Source organism: Rhincodon typus, chromosome 14 (assembly GCF_021869965.1).
Source record: "Rhincodon typus isolate 14 chromosome 14, sRhiTyp1.1, whole genome shotgun sequence".
Lineage (NCBI taxonomy): Eukaryota > Metazoa > Chordata > Chondrichthyes > Orectolobiformes > Rhincodontidae > Rhincodon > Rhincodon typus.
The window spans coordinates 15,451,196-15,473,661 of NC_063345.1; the positions used below are offsets into that span (position 1 = coordinate 15,451,196).

At 40.0% G+C, this 22,466-nt stretch overlaps 1 protein-coding gene across 6 annotated transcripts in view; it reads right to left on the reverse strand.

Annotated features, from left to right (window-relative positions):
* LOC109915720 (androgen receptor-like) overlaps positions 1 to 21,288 on the reverse strand; it is a 416,431-nt gene extending 395,143 nt beyond the window's left edge. For 5 of the 6 annotated variants that reach the window (XM_048605453.1, XM_048605452.1, XM_048605450.1 and 2 more), the window contains exon 1: positions 18,449 to 21,288. In XM_048605453.1, the coding sequence (XP_048461410.1) occupies positions 18,449 to 19,869 (1,421 nt within the window). In that variant the 5' untranslated portion in view covers positions 19,870 to 21,288. The remainder of the gene's footprint in view (positions 1 to 18,448) is intronic. The other variant, XM_048605451.1, reaches the window with a different exon arrangement.
* Between the last annotated feature and the right edge of the window lie 1,178 nt (positions 21,289 to 22,466).

The following is a 22,466-nucleotide window of genomic DNA, read 5'->3' on the forward strand; positions in this document are numbered from 1 at the left end:
CTGGAATTCATCATCAGGATTTAAAGCCTTGAATTCTCAATCACTGACCAACATGGAAATAATGGAAGAGGGTGTCTGAAGTGATAGCAATGGGAGAGGGTTTATGTGCAGTGGAAAATGGGTGTAGTCTTGAGCAGTGATTGGATGCTTTCAAGTGGGGTCTAGAGGAATATTTCTGCCCTTCTTGGCTCCAGATTCAAGTAAATTACTTACCTTCTTGGTCAGTGGGCATTTTTGACAATTCAGCAGGTCTAATGATTTCTAGTATCACGTAATGAAAAAGGACTAATTAGCAAGCATGTTGCAAAAGACTTTTTAGGGATGAATCACCACAATTTGACAGAATTTTACATTATGTTTCAAAGTGAACTATTTCATTCTAAAACATGGGTGTTAAATTTGTTGAAAGAAAATTGTGAAGGCATGAGGCATAGATTGGTTGAGGTCGATTAGGAAAATACATTAAAAGGTATGAGGCAATGGACAGTCTTTAAATAACTACTGCAAGGTTACAGTAACTATACATTCTTTCAAGGTGCAAAACCTCAGCAAAGGTCAGTCAGCCATGGCTAACAAAGGAAGTTTTGGATTGCAATAAGGTGAAAAGAAAATGCCTTTAAAGTTGATAAAAGTAGCAGTAATTCTGAGGATTGGAAGGTTTAGAGAAAACAAAGGAGGACCAAGAAACCGATTAGGAAAGGAAAAATAGAATAAGAACGCAATCTACCAAAAATCAAAATTGGACCGTAAAATTCTCCAAATATGTATAAAAATGTTTGGCTAAAATAAACATGGACCTTCTCACTTAGAGCTCAATTGGTGAGATAGTGATAAGGGGGTGAATAATTTGCCAAGATCAACTCAATGAAACTTTCCCCCTTCTTGCTACCTCTCTCACCACCTCCAGGGAGTGGAAAACTCTGCCCTTACCATTGAGGAGACCGTCTTTGAAAAAGGTTGAATGGAATATGACAAGGAAATTGTTTTTTTGGAAGTCAGCAGGTTTATAGTTTACATAATCCGGACATTATTGTATTCCCTTAAGATCTAACCTCTTGAATCAGTGCTGTGGAGATGCCAGTGTTGTACTGGGGTGGACAAGGTTAGAAATCACATGACACCAGGTTATAGTCCAAAGGGTTTATTTGAAAACAAAGCTCAGAAAGCTTGTGTTTTCAAATAATTCTGTTGGACTATAGCCCGGTGTCATGTGATCTTGAATCAAAATATTATGCAGTTGTTCTTAGCATCAAGAGATATGACATTAAAAGATAAATAAGCTTATTACTTTACCTCAGCAATTTGCCAATCTGTCTTCTCACAGGTTAAAAATCCTACTAAAGGAGCATGTGTAAGGAACAGTGAATACAAAACTTATGGGAGAGATCAGCGATAAATGTGTTATATGTTAAAACGGAGAAGGCTCCATATGACCCATAATGATTCTCTCATTAGCAACAGAACTTAAAAAAGTGGTACCAAAAGGTTTAAAGGTATGGGATAAGGCAAAAAATAAATTGTCTTGCATTTAATTAACATGACAACTAGGTTTAGTGTGTTTACAATAACAGCAGATAAAGTAATGAAGAAAATTTAGGCATCAGAAGTGCAGGCACCAGCTAAATTCCAAACTAACAATGAGGCGGGGGAGAGTTTGCCAATGATCAATGGAGGGATGAATGTAAAAATATGATCACGGTGTTAATACATGAAACAGCAGAAAGCCCTTCTAGTATTGAAATGCACGAAGGAAATCACAAGGCAATAGATGAGGTGCTTTGTAAAATCCTAATGACTGAATTGTAAATTAACAGTTGCCTACTTCCAAGGAAGAAATTTGACTGCGTGATCAAACCACTTTTGTGCTCAGACTAGACCCAGAGCCAGTTATGATGGACTGGAACTGAGTATTATGATGAAACATACTACTGATGAGGAAATCCTGAGATTAAATAAAGCATTAAAAAAATTACATTAAAAAAAAACTCAATTTCCAACTTCTGTTAACCCAGAAGAATGGAGCTGGTTCTTTTAAGAAATGCTTCACATGTCAATCTTCAATGGACATTTGAGAACAGTGGGATTTTTCATACACTAATAAACCAGACAGCTAAAAATACCTTAATTGCTGAAACACTGGCACTAGTAGAAGCTATAGACACAGAGATATATTTGACCAATTTCTAACTGAAATAGAAAATCTTAAACGAGAACAATTTTGAGACATTTTTGCCCTGAGAATGTTATGTGTATAAACAATATGTCACAAAAGGGCCTACATCCATCACTTCAACCCGAGTAGTGCCAGTCTACCTTAGATTATCCTGGAATTGGAGGATGTCTGAAAAATATAAATATATGAAGTTAGCTGTCTCATGCTGCTAGCATGCAGTAAATCCATGAGTGATTTTCTCCACTAACAAGCCAAGATGATATTTTGTCTACCATACAAATGAGTCATCTGATATGTGATTTCCACTGCCAGTGTGATGCCAGGTTTGCGGCTATACATCCCAGTGACTGGCAGATCATATCAAACAATACATCCAGTTGACAATTCACAGCAGGCAGCATCCTATTATGCTGGGCCCACCTGTACTTCTAAGTATCAGAAATGGATATCCATCATTAGGTATGATCCCGCTATTGGAAATCATTAATTGAATAATCTAGACTATCTAAAAATTACATCAGGAATCAACTTAAAATCATCATCTGGGCCTGCAGCATAATACACTTGCATATGTTAGAAACTACATACATAAATACTCATTAGCTTGTTTTACGGGGAGGCGAAGGCCTAGTGGTATTATCGCTGCACTGTTAATCCAGAGACCCAGATAACGTTCTGGGGAACTGGGTTCAAATCCTGCCATGGCAGATGGTGGAATTTGAATTCAATAAAATATGTGGAATTAAGAATCTAATGATGACCATGAATCCATTGTCGATTGTCAGAAAAACCCATTTGGTTCACTAACGTTCTTTAGGAAAGGAAACTGCTATCCTTACCTGGTCTGGCCTATGTATGACTCCAGCCCCACAGGAATGTGGTCGACTTTTAACTGCTCTCTGGGCAATTAGGAATGGGCAATAAATGCTGCCTAGCCAGCAACGCCCCTTATCCCATGAATGAATAAAGGATGTAGGCAAAAGAAATTTATACATGTAAAAATGGCTCATGAAAACAACCAAGCTCAACTTCATATTTATGGTAACCTCTGGCCAATCAGAATCTACCTGCCTGGTCTGAAAATTAAGATTTATGGTTAATTGTTCTTGCTGCGCCTCCATGTCAACTATGACTAATTAGCATCCTTTTTTCATTCTGTATAAAATGGAGTCATTTTTTTAAGTTTGTTTCTTATTTCTTGGTTCTAATGATGACAAGATGTTAAGTTTCAACTTCTAGTTTGCATTTAGCAAAACCAAATGCGTATTTTTGATATCGATATGCCATACTATAAGGTCCCCCAAACAATCAGAGAAATACAAGAGTAGAAATGTATGCATTTAAAGTTTCAGAGAAGTGTAAAAGTAGAGACAGTGGGGGAAATTCAACTTCCCCAATATTAACTGGGGTAGACACAGTGTGAAAATTTAGAGGGAGCAGAATTCTTAAAATGTGGCAGAGGAAGGGTGGTTTAGGACTTAACTTTAGGTAATGAAGTCTGACAGAGATCGTAATACCAACCTATCTATACCCCTCTCATAAACAACAGGATTGAATGAGTTTCTTATTTATTCATTCATGGAATGTGGGCATCACTGGCTGGAAAAGCATTTATTAGCCATTCCTAGTTGCCTTTGAGATGGTGTGCAGCTTCCTTCAACTGCTACAATCCATTTGGAGTAAGTACAGTCACTATGCTTTTAGGGAGCGTGTTCCAGGATTTTAACCTAGTGATAGTGAAGGAACTGTGCAACAGTTCCAAGTCAGGACGGTGTGTGGCTTAGTAAGGAGCACTGTGCAGAGTTTGCCATTGTCATTTCCAGTGCCTACGATGATGTCAGCTGATCTGTCCAATTTCATTCCTTTTTGAGAGTTTTTAGTGATTTATATAATTGGACAGCTTGCTAGGCCATTTTCGAAGGCATTAGGCACATTTCAGTGGGTCTGGACTTATATGCAGGCCAAATCAGATAAGGACAACAGATTTTCTTCCCTGAAGGGAACTGATGAATCAGATGAGTTAATTATAATCGATACTGGATTCATGGTTATCATTAGGCTTTGAATTCAAATTCCATCATAATGGGATTTCAACAAGTTCCCCATAACTTATCCTTGGCTCTCTGGTTACTAGTCCAATGACAATATCACTACAATAGTATCTCCCCGTTACGGCACTAAATTATAAAAAGTAGCTAAATACTCAATGAATTGCTAAAATAAACAACTTCAAAAAATCATAATTGTTTACAATACAGGAATCCACTCAGTCATTGGCTCTGTACAAGAACAATTCAGTTTGCTCACTACACTTGCTTTACCCCCAAACTCCACAAACTTTCTCTGTTCAGATAATTATCTAATTCTCGTCTGAAAATCTGAAAATGAATCTACCCTCAAAACACTCTCAGACAATGCAGAACAGATCCTAAGCACTCAACTACATTAAAAAAAAACATTTTTCTCATGTTACTTCTGTAGTTTTAGCCAATTATCCTCAAGTATTGTTCTCTGGTCTTTGTTAACACAGATACAACACAACGGTCTGAACATCCTATTTTCACTTGAAACATAATGCTGTGGCTGAGAGCAACTGTTCATACACAATCATCTGCCCTTCACTCATGAACTATGCAACCAAGCCTGAGGGTACTTTTCTCAAGAATTATGTGGCCAGATAGGCAGAAGTGCTCCCCACTAACTGATACCTCTGGTACCGAATATCCAACACATGACATCAGACACTGCAAACCAGAAAACAGCCCTCGCATTCTGGTGTTCAACCTTCAATACATGGCCAGAGGAAAGGAAAGCTCACATCTCACTTCATGGACAAGGTGGTGGATGGGATCTTAGAGAGGAGTTTTAACATCAGAAATATAAAAATATACAAGGATAAAATGATGGTCTCCTTCTACGTTATGGCACTTTCCACCTCTATCAACATGACACTAGCAATGGAGACACAGGCCGCATTACTAGACAATCTGAAAACACAAACTTCCAATGAAACCATCAGCAGGGACAATATGCTGAAATTACTAAACCTATGCCTTACCATGCACTGTCATCAACAGCCAGGTATATGAACAAATTAATGGGACACCCATGGGTTCACCCATCTCGGGTCTTATAGCGGAAGCAGTTATGCAAAGACTTGAACGCACAGCCCTCCCCCAGATCCAGCCTAAACTATGGGTCAGGTACGTGGACAATACTTTTGTGATCAATAAACAAGCAAAGTTAGAAGAAACACACCACCTTATTAACAGCATATTCACTGGGATCAAGTTCACCAGGGAAGAGGAGAACAACAATCAACTCCTGTTTCTAGACGTAACGGTGGAATGAATGAACAATGGTGAATTCCTCACCAGTGTATACAGAAAGACAACACACATAGACCAACTTCTGAATTACAACAGTAACCACCCCAGCATCCACAAACAGAGCTATGTCAAGACTCTGTTTAAATGAGTGATAACACACTGCAACACCCTGGAGGTCTGCAAAAATGAAAAAGAACACCTAGACAAAGTTCTTGCAAACAATGGGTATCCTAACAGCTTCATCTGCTGATGCATGGCAAATAAACAACACCAAGAAGTCACTGTATGCCCCAACACACTGGCCACACTACCCTATATTAGAAACATATTGGAACTAACTACAAGACTCCTACAAACTCTTGGAATAATGACGGCACACAAACCAACAGCCACTTTGCCAGCTACTCTCAAAGACGAAAGATCCCATACCCACAATGAGCAGGACAAATGTGATATACAAAATACCATGCAGCAACTGTGAGAAGCAATATATAGGAGCAGGAAACTCACCACTGGATACACGAACGCCAACTCGCAGCAAAACTGCATGACCAATTCTCCCTCGTTTCAATTCACTTTGACAAAGAATGACAGCAGTTTAACTGGGACAACGTAACAGTACTAGGACAAGCAAAAAAAAAAGAAAAGCACAAGAATTCCTGGAAGCTTGGTTTGCAACCACTAGTGCCATAAACAAACATGTTGAAATAGACCCTGTCTACATCCAACAATGGAGCGAAACCGGAAACAGAACTACCCACTGTGACAGACTGGACCATATAAATTCAGAACGGAACAGAACAAGAGCGCTACACCTGACGATAGACAGCACTGAAGATGTCACCTAGAAGGGGGACGAAAAGTTTGCACAAAAACCAGTCAGCTTGGCAAACCAACCAACAACTCCAGCCACAACCTGAGCTACAGATCTTCACTAAAACATTAAGCATTTGTGTACTGATGACATTACCAGACAAGTAATCCATAACTCTAGGCTACTGTTCCTGAGATAGATAAATGAGAGGTGCTGCAAATCAGGCAGGACTTATACATTAATGGTAAGGTCCTGGGGAGTGATGCTGAACAAGAGACCTTGGAGTGCATGTTCATAATTCCTTCAGAGTCGAGTCCCAGGCAGGCTGGATAGTGAAGAAGGCATTTGGTATGCTTGCTTTTATTGGTCGGTGCATTGAGTATAAGAGTTGGGAGGTCATGTTGCGACTGTACAGGACATTGGTTAGGTCACTTTTGGAATCCTGCATTCAGTTCTGATCTCCCTGCTATAGGAAAGATGTTGTGAATCTTGAAAGAGTTCAAAATAGACTTAAAAGGATGTTGCCAGGGTTGGAGGGTTTGAGCTATAGGGAGAGGCTGAATAGGCTGGGGCTTTTTTCCCTGGAGTGTCGAAGGCTGAGGGGTGACCTTATAGAGGTTTATAAAATTATGAGGGGCATGGGTGGGGTGAACAGCCAACGTCACTTCCCCAGGGTGGGGAGGTCCAAAACTATATGGCATATGTTTAAGGTGACAGGGGAAAGATTTAAAAGGGACCCAAGGGGCAACTTTTTCACACAGATGTGGTGTGCATATGGAGTGAGCAGCCAGAGGCAGTGGTTGAGGCAGGTACAATTGCAACATTTAAAAGACATCTGGATGGGTCAATGAATAGGAAAAGTTCAGAGGGATATGGGCCAAATGCTGGCAAATGGGACTAGATTAATTTAGGGTATCTGGTCAGCACGGACGACTTGGACCGAAGGGTCGGTTTCCATGCTTAGAGCTCTATGACTCTATCACATGGATTTGAATTCCGCTGTGGCAGTTGGTGAAATTAAAATTCAACTAAAAAAACCCAGTTGTAGTAGAAAGCGCATTTGGTTCACTGATGTCCTTTAGTGAAGGAAATCTGCCATCCATACCTGATCTCATCTACACAGGTGAGTCTAGACCCACAGAAACATTGTTGACTCGTAACTGCTCTATGGGCAATTAGAATTGGGAAATAAATGCTGCCACATCACATCAATGAATGAAGAAAATCCATAAATAAACCGAACCATTATTACTGTCTGTACTGAAGATGAAAGGTGGGTATGCAGTTAACAAAATGATACTATCTTAAAATTCCTCAGCCATAATTCAGACAACTTATATTTTTCTTATGTGTAAGTAATTCAACAATAAATGACATCCTAAGTAGTTAGACACTGCAGGAAGTCTCCACCTAACTTTTGATGACTATTTTGGACTAAAATATAGTGTTTTAATAAGTTTAGCGCACAGATTGATTATTTCATAAATAAACCAGCATGAAGTTCCAACATGAAAAAACTTGCAGCTATAAAATATACAACCTGTAAATGTATCAGTGACTGCAAAGTTTTTTTTTAATAAAGACTATACGTTAAGTTAGTATTTCTCACATCCATACTTAATGACCTATACCTTTTCCGATCCTACCTTCATCTCTCAATGACTGGCATGCATCTTGGTGTGGGGAGCCAACGTCTGTTGCATTCAACCTTCTGGCTGTGTTTACTTACTCACAGTAGCAAGGAGCACCCCCAGTTCCAGACAAGCCAAAACTGTTTTCATTCCAATGTTTCTCTGACCAAGAGACAGCAGGTGTCTTTAAAAGGGTACAAATCACAAAAAATACATCAAAGGAACTTACACATGATTTGAGTTTCACGGATGGCAGGTATCTCTTCCCACCAAGCCTAGATAGCAGAAAATTTATAGGGTGCAAGGGAATCAAAGAGGCAGACATTTTTACATCCTTTGCAGACTCAGCAGCAAGTCTTGAAACACCATACTGCAAATCATTCAGATCGCATAGTGGGGTAAAATATTTATTTATTAATTTTAGCAGAAAATAAAACTCAACAAATATATAACATCTTATGCAAACAATCATTTTACTAAAATTAGGGAACAAATACTTTCAACTCTTCCTCCTCAGTGATAATTTCAGATTCACTCACTGGCATAAGCTAACTGGTTGTTAAGTTTAATTTGGGTGCAATTTACTCTGATCTGTAAATTCAAACATAGTTTTAAGCCAGCAATTAATTTTCCAAAACATTGTAGCAAAAATAAGAACTTAGCTAATGGCTGGAGGTAGTTTGTGTAGCAAATTCAAAATAATTGCACTGATTAGGGAAGGTATATAAACAACATTTCTACCAGACTTGAATTCACATTCAAAGGCAACTGAAGAAAAGTTGCTTCCTTCTGCCCCATTATATATTTAGAATCCCCACAGTGCACAGAGGCCATTCAGCCAATCAAGTCTGCACTGACACTTCAAAGAGTATCCCACCCGGACCCACTTCATTCCTGTAACCCCTGTGGGATTTTTAACCAGGGCTAACTCCATGTAACCTGCACACCCCATGAATGCTGCAGGGCAATTTTTAGTATGATCAATCCACCCAATCTGCACATCTTTGGATTGTGGGAGGAAACCCACACAGACATGGGGAGCACATGCAAACTCCGCACAGACAGTTGCCCAAGGCTGGAATCAAACCTGGGACTCTGGCACTGTGAGGCAGCAGTGCTAACCACTGAGCCACCATGCCACCCCACAGACCTCAGTTAGTGGTGAGAGTGTTTATATTATACTGCCATATACACAGATAGAGATGTTTTATCCTTCCTAATATACTGTGCATTATGTAAAGAAAATCATCTTTGAATAATGAAAACATAACCAAATTCCACTGTTCAGGTGTTAAACACTCCATCACTGTATCCTGCATGGCCTCTTTTCTGGTATTAGTTGTTGCATGGAAAATCATTATCCAGCTACAGAAGGTAGACAATTAGCCAGGATGAGAGACAAGAACTCCAACAGATCTAGTCTTGAAAGCAACTTCAGATGCTAGAGACAATCTCTTCAAAATTAAGACTGCAAATAAATCAGGGAGGGAGGGCCACTGTATAAAGACAGGCACCAAAAATATATAATTACAACACTTTACACATGATGAAACAACTTGGAATACTTTAACCTATAAAAACACTGCTTCAGTTCCATCTAAGTTCCACCCCTCCTGAGACATTAACAAGCAAGACATAACAGCCAGCAAAAACTAATGGTTCCAACTATGAATGAAAGCTCATACCAGATGAGAGGAAAACAGTTGCCAGCTTAACATTTTTTATCTTTATTTTCTTTATTCATTGGCTAAGCAGCATTTATCACCCATCCATATCTGACATCAAATTATTTTAAAAAGAATTATTCCTTGTGATTTTTAAGGCGACATTTAAATTTATCACTGGGTTACATCAGTGGCAAGTAGAAGACACAAGGCAGAATTCGCTTTTTTTGGCTGTATTCGAGGTACATCAAATTTTTTGGAGTTTTGCTGCCACAAGGGCTAGCAAGTTTCTTCACCCTATCTTACCAAACTCACGGCGTTACTTACCTACCCGGTCCCTATGGCATCTCTCACTCCTATTTCAGCCCTATCTTATCACGCACCATTCCCATAACAACTTGCCACTCAGTGAATGTCCACCCAAAGACTATCATCACTCTTGCTCATGCCATCTTTAAAAGCCCTTTGTACATCTGGACAAACACTAGCATTCCAAAGGTGCTCTGCTCATTGTCAGACAGAATCTGAACATGGCAGAGATCAGAAGATGGCAATGCGTTTTCTGACACGAACCTGGAGGTCCTGGTGGACAGGGAGGCGTAAATGAGAGGTTTACTCTTCCCAGAGGACTGGCACAGGAGGTTGTACCACCAGGCTCTGCCAGCCTGGTCTGAAGTTGCCATCTGGGTTAGTGTCAGTTCCAGGATGTGAAGGTATGTTCAACAATGCAGAAAGGTCAATGACCTTCCCACTCTGCCAAAGTGTGTGTCACATAGACTGACCATGGCCCACACCATTGATAGACATGACTGGAATACCTCAGCCAAGTTGTCTGGTGCACGAATATCTCACCGACTGCATCCGCCCTTCCAATCCACTGCGGACCTGCTGATACAAAGTCAATGGACTGACCATCACCCAAACCCTGGACTGCAGAAGTGCAGACCCCTGACCAATAGAACCCCAACCGGATGCCTGACCATGACCAATTTCCCAGACAGGTATGGAAAGCTGTCCTTGATTTACTGTGCTTTGGCCTCCAACTGATGGGTGCTCCCATGGACTTCAGTGAAAACTACTTCCCTGCGGCTTTGAGACACTGCTGCCTGCTTGCTTTACATGCAGTGTGTTTGTTGCATAGGCTGCTGACATATGAAACAGATGGGAGACTGACAAAAGCACACTGCCTTATTGAAAGATGTGAGCTCTCTAGACTGTAGTCTGCTCAGAAGCAATGTTAGCTGCCTGTTTCTGTGACTACTGACATGTCAAAGCAAGGCAGGGATGCTAGAAGCATGCAGGAAGGTGATAAGTAAGCATGTGCTAAGACAGAAAGTAAACATCCCCAAGAAGCTTGATCCAGTGAACGAGCTGTGTGCCTGTCACCGTGCACAAAATATCTCCACTGCAGCCTTTCAATGCTAGCTACTGGTGTGCCTTAAAATGCAAGTCTGCCCTTTCAGAGCACACTGCTAGTGCATAGTAGAAGTGCCAGGATAGTCATGATGGGTTGGCAGATGCCAAATGCCAATAAGGAGGAGTGCATTCGGCTGGTGCGTGTTAATCATGCCCTGGGTTGCAGTTTGGTCGCAGACAGCAGGGAGGAACAAGCAGCAAGCTGAATTGGCCAGGTACCCACTCAGATTTCCTTGTCACGTCTTCCTGACATCAAGCTTACTTGATCAGTTTGCGATGATGAGGCTGAATACCAATGAAGCATCTTATAATGTTAACAAGGCATTTAACAAGCATTAATCTTTGTCTATTGGCACCTCACTGCTGCCTAGTGAGAATATTCCCACGATGCTTGTGAAACGTATGAAAAGATGGAATGAGAGGATCTTGATATGAAGGTGGGCCTTGATGGACTTCTCATCCAATTCCTCCACACATCTCATTATATCCACATCACTCAGATCCCTACAAAATTGTGCCATTGGTGATGGGTGATAACCCAGACTTTGGTGTAGTGGGCATCTAAAATCATGCAGACTGTCCATGCACTCTTCAACACAAAACACAGTGAAGAAAACAGGACATCTGGGTCCTAATTGATCCAGCAACCAAAAGGACAATTCAGTAGCCAATAAGCTTTAAGTCTTGGGAAATAACCAGATAATGGACTGAGAAAGGATGATTTAATGTCACATTGAATACAGAAAGAGAAATAAATACAGAAAGAGAATATTTGGATTAAGGGAGTGACAAGACAAAAAGGAGAAGTTAGAAAAAATATTAAAATTTGACCTTTTTTTAAATCTTCCCAAAGTTCACAACAGACTGAATAAGTGTGATTTCACACTTGTAATTCTGTTGTTAGTTGTCAATACCAAAGAGATTGCTTGATAATCACTTATCTAATTACATGGTTAAAAGATACTTATACATGTAATTATAAACACCAAATATCTGTGGATGATATAATTCATATCTATAATGCAAATATGGCAACATCATGCCATGCAATGCATTTCATGTTGAGGGAGACGGCAATCTAATAGAGTCATACAGCATGGAAAGTAGACCCTTTGTACAACCTCAACATGACACTTTTGTGAAGCTATTAGTACAACAGCAATCTTTGGGTATTTGCATTAATATGCATATGTTCCTCACCAGATGTTGTGGAACCATTTATGAACAAATATTAAATGCAAAATACTGTGGATGCTGGAAATTTGAAGCACAGTAAGAACAGAAAATGCTGAACAAACTCAGCAAGTCTGACAGCATCTGTGGAAACAAAGTTAATGTTCTGAATCAAATAACTATTCAAACTCAAAAAGTTAATTGTTTCTCGTTCCACAGATGCTTCCAGAACTGTTGAATTTCTCCAGCATTTTCTGTTTTTTACTTTGTGAACAAATAATTGCTAACCTCTCCATTATTTTGTATTCAAGGGTTAGTCCATTAACATTTCTGTTATTTTACATTTCTATGCAATTGAATGGACAAAGTCATATTCCAATCACAAAATTAAAAACACATAAACGAGTTTAGTTAAGAGACACGAAAATGCCAGTTTTTCCTACTGAATTGAATCCAAACACAAAATAACTACCTCCAACATCAAGTCAGCATTTGACCTAAAATAGCAACACAGAGCCTAGCAAAGCTGAAGTCAATGAGAACAAAAATCCCTACAGCTGGAGAGTCAAAGGTGAGATGGATAAAATGGCTAAATTGGTGAAGGGCAATCATTATTACAGGAGTTGCTCAAGGAAACACATTCACCTCAAACATCTTCAGTTGATTCACCAATGATCTCCCTGTAATAAATTCAGCAGTATGGCTGATGACTGATGATTCAACAGTGTTCATTTACAACTATAGTGATAAAGCATGCTTGAAGCATGAGCTAACCAGTGGCAGGTAATGACTAGCTCAAGAAAGTTAAGGTCCAGTGACCTTATAATTGACCTCTAGTGGCACAATCTTCGCTCGTTCTCTGTCGAAATAATCATCTCTGTGGAGGGTTCTCATGAGAGATGGTAACATGTTTTCTTTTATTTTCAGATCTTCTTCCCAGTTTTGATCATGTACAAATCCACTCCCATTTTCTTTAAGGATAATTCCTGGGATACCTGGAGACCCATCACCAACAGTCCTTACGCATAGTGTATCACACCCGAGTAATTTTTAACACCTAGACAAAACTTTGACTCTGCAGTGTTCCTTGGAGTCAGACCCCTTTTTAGGGCTTTCACCTTCTTTTCAACAGGGTGTAATCCATCCTTGTTGATTCTGTACCAAAGTATGCTGCCTCGTTTACCTGGAACACATATTTTCCCTTTTTAACTGAATGCTGGTCACAGAAAAACATCATGAAGTCTTCCTCCAAACTTTTGTTCCTTTTCAGTAGCTCCTGAGATTAAAATGTCACCCAAATAGATTTGCCACACTGGGCAGCCCTTAGAGAATGTTTTCCATTACCTTTGAAAGATGATGCCAGTCAAATATACCCCAAAGGGAAAGCAAGTGTACTCATACATTCCTTTGTGAGTATTTGTAATACATACTTCATGGATGATCCCTTAAGTGCCAGTATGCGGTAGGCATGTCTCATATTCAATTTAGAAAATATGTAACCCCCAGCCGACTTTTCATAGAAGTCTTTCTTTATGGCATAGGGTATCTAAGTGGGAAAGTCTTGTTGATTGTCAACTTATATTTCCTACAGAAGTGTATCGAGTTGTCAGGTTTTACAACGGGGACTACTGGCGTGGCCTATTCAGCAAAACTGTACTGATGTCAAATTCCTCTAGACATTCGAACTCAGCTTCTACTCTGGTGCACAGGGCATAGTGAACCAGTCGCGCCTTGAAGTATTTAAATTGGGCCTCTCGCTATATGTAAATCTTGGCCCTATCACAGACTTAATGAGTTTGTTGAAAACAGGGGCTTTCCAAAACTTTTCCTGACTCTTGTCACCAAGGTAATAATTCAGATAGCCTAACTCGAAAGGAACCTCATTTATGTTGAACACCAGACTAGGGCTACTATTCGTAGCATACGCAGGACAGTCCCAGTCCAGGACACACAGATCTGTAGATCCATCTGTGGATCTGCTTTTTTAAAAAAATTTTTTCTTAGTTGTTTTTTTTTTTTGCCTTGGGTCTGCTTTATCTTTTTTCTGTCTGGGCCTGCTTTTTTTTTATATCCAGAAGTGCTCCTACACACAGCTGAACATTTTTTCCCACCATCAAATCACCGTGAGATCTTTTGTTTTTAACAATTAACCACTACGAGTAAAGCTCCTGAATAGCCAATTAAATATCTACATGAAAAACCCGTTACGGGGACTGGGTCCGCTGTACGACAGGCTCAGGTTGAAAAAAACAGGATTCAGGTGATATATTCCAGCTGAGCAGGCCATTGCCTGCTAACCAGGGAACTCAAATGAGCTCCAAACAAAGATTAATTAGTGATTACCCATGGACCTTAAAGGGGTTATCACAGCCTCCAAATCACACACCACAGTGACTTGGATCTAGATTGCTGCTCCTTCAATGTCGACAGCTTAATGTCCTACAAAGGTTACTGTGGTTAAAGGAAAGCATTCACTACACTCTCTCAGAATAATCAAGAACGATAGTAAATACAGCCTGGCCAACTTCATCTATATCCTAAAACCAAAGGAAAAATAGGCCCAATTTTCAATTGTATGCCAAACTTCAACACATTTAAATACAAGTTTTAATGTTCCTCTATGTTTGAAATGGTAACTTTTTAACTATAAAAAGGTCAAGAAAACTGTCAGTAAAATGGATTTCATTCTACAATTTTTTGCCATATACCAAAAATGAAGTTATTTTTTGATATCTTTCCACTTCCATTTGGGATTGTACTTTAAAAAAAAAAGTGCCTTCACTTTCACATAGATGCATCAATCCAACTAACTATGTAACTTTCTCTGCGGTAGCAAGAACTGCAGACACTGGAGTCAGAGTCAATACAGTGTGGAGCTCACAACGGGTCAGGCAGCATCAGAGGAGCAGGAAAGTCGACATTTCAGATATAAACCTGATGAAGGATGTATACCCGAAATGTCGATTTTCCTGCTCCTCTGATGCTGCCTGACCATACGTAACCTTCTCCTATTTTCATAAGCAGGGTAAAGGGTCAATTTACTATAATCCTTGCTTGTAAACACAATTTCCTACTTCAAAATACGTAACCGTGAATTGTAGTTCAAACAAAATATAAAGAACAAAGGATTTACATTTGTAGAGTTTTTAAGTATTCAGAAACATCCCAAAAAACTTTACATGCCAATAATTACTGTACGGGCTATTTTGTAGGCAGATACAGCAAACAATTTACACGCAGTTCATTCCTATAAATAGTAATGAATAATTAGTTAATCTGTTTAGATGGTAGTGGTTAAGAAGGACACATGCAACAGGAGACAGACTTTCTTGCTCATCTTTGAATACAGCCAAGACATCTTTAACTTGATTGCTACTATGGGATCTCTCTGTAATGTAGAACACAAAACTGTATGCAGTATTTTACTTAAGATAAGGTTTTAATTAGTTTTATATTTACATTTTGGATTTTGTATTCTAAACCATTTTAACAAAATCGAAAATTCCATTAGGATTTTTGCAGCCTTATGAACACGAGGTGCTGCTTGCAATGTCCTACAAAACTGTACTCCTTAATCTGCCTGCTGCGCCACAACGCCAAGCCTATTTCTATTGAGTGTAACAACTGTGTTTTTCTACTGGCATTAAATTTCATCGGCGACCTTTTAGTTCATTTAATCTTATTGATACCCTTTGTCTTTTAAAGAATGAACTCTAGCTTCTGCTTTTTTATAACTGAAAATTTTCACATTTCCCCTAGGCAAATATCCAAATCCTTGTTATAGACAGTGAACCGATGTTATGTCGGAACAGAACTTTTTGAAATATAATTTCCAGCCAATCTAAAACAAAAACTGCCCTCAACCCCTGCTTTGTATTCTCCTTTCCAACACATCTTAATCCATTTTATTATCCTTTCCATAATTCCGTATCTCTGGCAATTTTCTATGTGATATCAGCCAAATTTTCCTTAAATTCATATACTCAACATTCAATTATCTACTTTCTATTGAGTCATCAAAAAATTCAATGAACTTGTCAAGTTCATATGTCTACGCCAGACTCTTCTGCTTGCTTCTTTAACCAGATGTGGGTAATTTCACTTGAATGGAAGACTCTGAATTTTAGTGTCTCTCCGTAAATACAAACCTAAACTTCATCACATTACTGCTGTTGCTTTTGATCAATGCACGTTAACAAAATATGTCAGTTCACTTCATATGTTAAAATGGCCTAAGCAATATCAGCATCTTATAGCAATCAAACTGACTTTGAATATTTAAGTCTTTTTTGTGGTTTCACTACATAAAAGGTTTGTTAGTTGACTCCTAATTCCATTCCTGTTTTGCCGTAGCCAGTAAAATTTCTAATTGAACAAGCTACTATTCTTTCAACAGTAGATATTTGCCAGATAAATTCAAGCAACAGCAAGATTTCTCCCACCATTTTGTATAAATACCCACTTGAGGTGTTTGAAATGGGATAAGAATTTTTGATTTTTTTTTAAAAAAGCTAATTATGCTTACTTAAATGTTTCATGTGTAGATCACTTAATTCCAAGCCAGTTAAATAGCATAATCTCCTTAAGTCTCAGTTTACTTTTCTATATCAAAGTTTCAATAATCATTCTAGAACGTAAGAAACAAACTCTGATGAAGGGTCTAGGCCCGAAACGTCAGCCTCTCTGCTCCTATGATGCTGCTTGGCCTGCTGTGTTCATCCAGCCCTGCACCTTGTTGTCTCTATAAAATTCCAAATCTGAGTTTATATCATGAGGATATCATAATTTATGGTGAAAATCCTAACAACCCCTATCAATAAGGCCTTAAAAAATAAATTTAGTTCCTTTCTTGTGTATAGGATTTTTTCTCACAGATCTCAAAGTGTTTGTTTTATAGTGCTCAGGTGTTTGTAAACTTTGAGACAAATCATTCAAAATCAATCAATTTGCTTCACACTCTGCTGACAGACCCTTTTCCATATGCTATGTGCAAGGCAAATGCAAAACTAATAGACAAATAGATATCATAAATCTGTTGAAATGAAAACAAAAATTAAGTTCAAATTACAGACGAGCAAAGACAGGCTAGTTTTTGGGTTAAGTTTATCAGTGACTATTAGCCATTTCTATGTTGTGAGTTTTCGATCTGTTTAGAAATGAGACTGCCAGTCAAGCAACTGCAACAAATAATCTTCATCTTCATGGCCTGCATCACATTCAATCAACAACTAAAACTGAACAAAAAACTGATCCACAAAACTGCATAGGTCATAGTGCTAAAATGTTGATGTTAACTTGTTTCTCTACAGATCCAGCTAAATCTGCCGAGCATTTGCAGTACTTTCTGTTTCCATTTCAAAATTCGAGCATTTGGCTTTTGCTAAAAAGATCCCCCAATTACGCCCTTTCAATTTATTGTTTTTTTTTGTCATGAATCTATTACCACAGCATTTCATGAATAAAATTTATAATTAAACCATTGTACTAAAACTTGTAGCAAATTTAATGCACTATGTTCTGGTCATGTCTGAAATATTTTCAAAATGTTGTACCTTTGCACCACGGCTGCTTACTTTAAAAAAAAGATAGAAAAGTTTTGTATGAAAAGATAGACATTCTTTTGAGAAGGGATTGTGGTCTCGTTCCAGTTACAGTACCGCCGCCCTCGATTTTATCGTACATATCAGCTTTCTAGATACAAATTTTCTAAACGTCAAAACATTCTGATTGCATACAATTCAGTACGAAAAATATCCCATATATGCAAAAACACCAAGCTACAAATTCATTAGCAACCCCCACTACTATACTGCTACACTCAGACTCAATCAAGGTTTACACCTTGTCAAATTTACTAAAGCAAAATGGCAACTGAGAATTGCAATATGTTTCTTCCATAATGTATATGTTGCCAAGAGAGTGACATGTCCATGCTCGCCTCCATACATACTAAGAAACTTGATATGGCTTATTGCATTTCATGCATTATTCTCACCAAAGGATATTTTATAAATATTGCTGAGACAGCTGGCAGATCAAACAATTAAAAAATACTGTAATGGTAGTCACTACAGACTCTAAGAAACTTCAGAGTTTTATTATCCTCACAGTTTTCCAAATACCAGAACAGTTAACTGCATCAATTACCTTTATAATTCAGATCCACTCTTCAGCTTTTTTCAATTAGCAAATTTGTGCATCCAATTATACGTTATCTCTATCTGGTTAGTCAACTGACTTCAACTTACCGTATGTTGTAGTATCCATCGATCCAGCTGTCCATTTCATTTTTAACATGGCCTGAGGCTGGATGTGGCCCTCTATCTAGCTGTCCACTTGAGTACCATGAGTCAGATGTGATAATATTATCCTGAACTGCTAAATCATTACTTGGATATTCAGGAGAACCACCAAAGTCATTCACAAAAGTCCCCTTTTCAACATAACGCCAAGATGGCGTGGACCCATAAAGTGGTGTCATTGTGCAATCCACATATCTGCACTGAGGAGAAAATGCTTTATGGTTGTCCATGGTGTGGGGCTCTTCTATTTTAATTTTAATGTTTGTAGCTGCACCAAACTGCATGCATGGATTGCCATTATTAAGGTCACAGTTGTCAGTAGCTCTCAAGCCAACTCTGTCTGACAGGTTGTACAAGGTATTTTCGTCAGAAGGTCGGTCATGTTCACAGTTACTCGCAAATACTCTGTTAAAGTGGCACTGCTTATGATCCTTGTCAGCATAATCAGCTGTCCGACTTTCTTCACCAATGCATTTCGCTTCTTGAGCCCTGGTGACACATTCATTACCAGTGGAGTCTTCAACTAACCCTCTACAAATGGACTCTCTCCTTGAATGAGATATGTCGTACTCTGTGGAATATTCACTGTTTTCTGACTCCCTACGTTCCCCTCGATCGAGCTCGTTCCCAGCTTCCAGTCTGCTGGCTAACCTCATATTTTGAGAGCCAGGGCACGGGTCGTCACTGGGCACTGCCATTGCAGTATCTACGGTGATTGCTGTGTTGCTGTTATTGGAAGGGAAGGAGAACATGCAGTCTCTCTTATTCTGGCTGCTGTTGGGGCCAAAGGGAGAATGCAGTTCACCCAGCTCATTGCTGTCAATGTGGAGGCCCATGGAAACCGAGACGGCCTTGCAAAGCTCCCGAGCAGTGTCGTTGATAAGGGAGTAAGAGCAACTGCCGCTGAACTCCGACTCTGGGGTGTATTCCCCGGGCAGCTCGCGGTCTTCAAAGTCATGGCCATCGCAGCGGCAGTCGCCGCCTTTCTCTCGCTCGGGACACACGTCGCGCGAGGCGTTGAAGAGAGTCCGTACGATGTACGGCGAGTGCCCGTAACCTCCACGGCCGCCGCCAACCGCCGCCTCGTCCGGCTGCTGGCCCAAGATGGCGGCGCTCTGGCGGCACGCGGCCTCGTAAAAAGCGCCGAAGCCCTCGCCTTCCGCGCGTCCCCGCGGCGTGGCCACCGCCGGCTCAGGGGCACCTGGCCCGCTCGCCCCCGCCGACGGCTCGGAGGCGCGCACCAGGCTGTGGTCGCGCGCGCAAGCCGCGTGGAAGACGCTTTCGAACGCCGCCCCCTGGCGCTGCACGCCGGCTGCTTCAAGCCCGGACCGCGCGCTGTAATTGCCATAAAGGCTCTGGGTCTCCATTCGCGTCTCCTTATGATTATGTAGGTGGGAGTGGGAGTGAGAGTCGCTGGAGGAGCGTGCAAAATTATTTCTTACAATCTGGACTTTTGTTTTTGCTTAGCCGGCAGGCGTTGGGGAGGGGGGGGGGGGTTGCCTAAAGCACAAACCTTGATTGTTGACTTCCACAGTGCATTTACAACAAGAATAAAAACTGAGGGTGGGGGTTTGCTCAATATCCCCTTAGTTGTTTCATTTTCCTTCGTCACTTGCAAATTACATTCATAAGTTTTTCGTTGCACTCGAAAAGATGTGAGACTACGTGCACAGTTTTATTGCAACGGCTGGGAGTTGCCGGCATTACTTTTTACCACGCATGGCCATATAATAAATCACGGGCTAAATCCTTTCATTTCAGGTCTGAAAAAATTAATACCGTGGAATCCCATATATTAACTAAGCCTTAATTTGTCTTGCATCCGTGACACGATATTTTGCACTATAATCGTGTATATTAGTGTCTGGTTTTCCCCGAATGCAAGCAGTGGCAACACTTTTAAGATACACTGAACTCAGTGATAGGTAGCTTCTAATTTCCAATTGCACTATAATGCCCCACTTGCAATTCCAGCAGATGCGATATGACAAACGTATTCTTGTTTTATGTGCTCGATTGTGGAATCCAAGCTCTATTCCCGTTGACTAGATGAAACGCCGTGTGGATCTCCAGAAACGTTCTCGCAAGGCAGATCCCGCAGCTCGCTTTTTGCTGACTGTTTCTGCTCGAAACGATTTTTGAAGCGGCCGCAAGTCGTCATGCACAATCAACATGATTCGCCGTCCCCAACAAGTGTGTCGATTCCTCTCTGCTGCCCCGCACAAGAGTACAGAAACAAATTATTCCCGGGAATAGGAGAGTCGCGGATTGAGAACTGGGCAATCCTGTTGCGAGAGGAGACAGTAAAGATAGCGATTGGAATAGTGGTCGCAAGCTTCGCCGACCTCCAGTAACATCGAACTTTTTTTTAATCAAGCGGTTCACTTTATCGTTAATTGCAGAAATACTTACTTCCAGCGCAATGCAAAATACAGTTTGAGTTGTCCACTGTTGTTAAAAGTACAGGTGAATATATTCATCAGTGAACTTCCACAGAACTGGCACTGCAAAAAAGAATCGCAAACTTTCTTTCTGTCCCGCTTTGCACTCTTGAGTAACCCAGCGCGGCTCCGACAGTTTGATTTCACTCGCTGCGTTGGAATTATAAATTATTCCCTGCTTCGACGATATCGCACGGCACTCAACTTTTGTAGCCTTTTCTTGTTTGCTGTATCCGATTTTAGTCATCACATTGCAACCATTTTGTCAAATTGAGGTTTGCATACTGCGATACCAGTGCAGCGTGCAGTCCGCCTCTTCCCTCTGCTACTGACTGCATCTGGCAATTGAAAGTGTTGACGCTACGTTTTGAGACCTTGGGGTTTGGCCAAAATAGCTGCGTCAATCAAAAGAGTGTGAGTGAGTGAGAGAATCAAGCATATTTATAAATAAGCGCAGAAAATATATTAACATTCTGTGGTAATGTTCCACACCCCAGGTATCGATTTGTTACATATTTACTATTATTTTAGACAGCGTTCAAAATATTACATATGGTACAACACTGAATTCATAGAAACCCAACAAGTCAATGAGAGTCTTCCTATGTTGCCTGGTCGCTGGCGACGGCCTAAGTTGACTTGACTTTTAATGTGTCCCTGGCCACTGTCATCTAAACCTTAGATCCATATCCCTGGTAAAGCTAATCCTGCCTCATTTATTAAGATCATAATTAAAAGCCGCTTATGTCTAGTGCTGGATATACAATGAAAAATTATGGGTTTGGAGATATGTTTGGTGAATTTTTATGAATCTTGCTATCAGTTGTTGGAGTGGGTGAAGGTGTCGAACATCCTCAGAACTAGTCCTATGAACTAGGACATGATTGCGTGCATTTATTTTCAGTCGTTACATTGCTGGCTTTTGTATGGGCGAACTGCACAGAATTGAACCCGTACAGATTGTATTGCTGCGACACTTCCCGTGTCTTCACGCAGACCCTCTTTATAAACAAACAGCCCATTACCAACAACTTTTTGGTTAGGCACCTGAAATCAAACGGATTTCTAAGCGTTAAAATCGAACTTCCCCCACCCCTGCAAATCGTTTTAAACTCTGAATTTTATCCTGAATAGGAATCCTGCAATGTCATTGCTCGCATTACATTTATGCTCACGTCCCATTCAACGCAAGATCATAACAGGGGTGCAGCAACTTTTTAAAAAAATTCTCAGTAGCATTTCCATTTAGACTTTATGCAACTCCTATAATTATAAGTTAGATATTGGGTGCAACTATAAAAGCTCTGTGTTTTGATATTCCACCAATCCCAATAATGGGTGTATAATTTGTCTTTAATCCAGAATTTGGATCCCTGCAGCTGGTACTAACCTTCAGGTGAAGTGACAATGCAAGGCCAGATTATCACTAAAAATTGCAACTGCTGTTTCATACAGGACACTTTAATGTAGGGATACAGGTGTGAGCCTTGAAAGATGAACAACACTTAAATATACCTTACAAA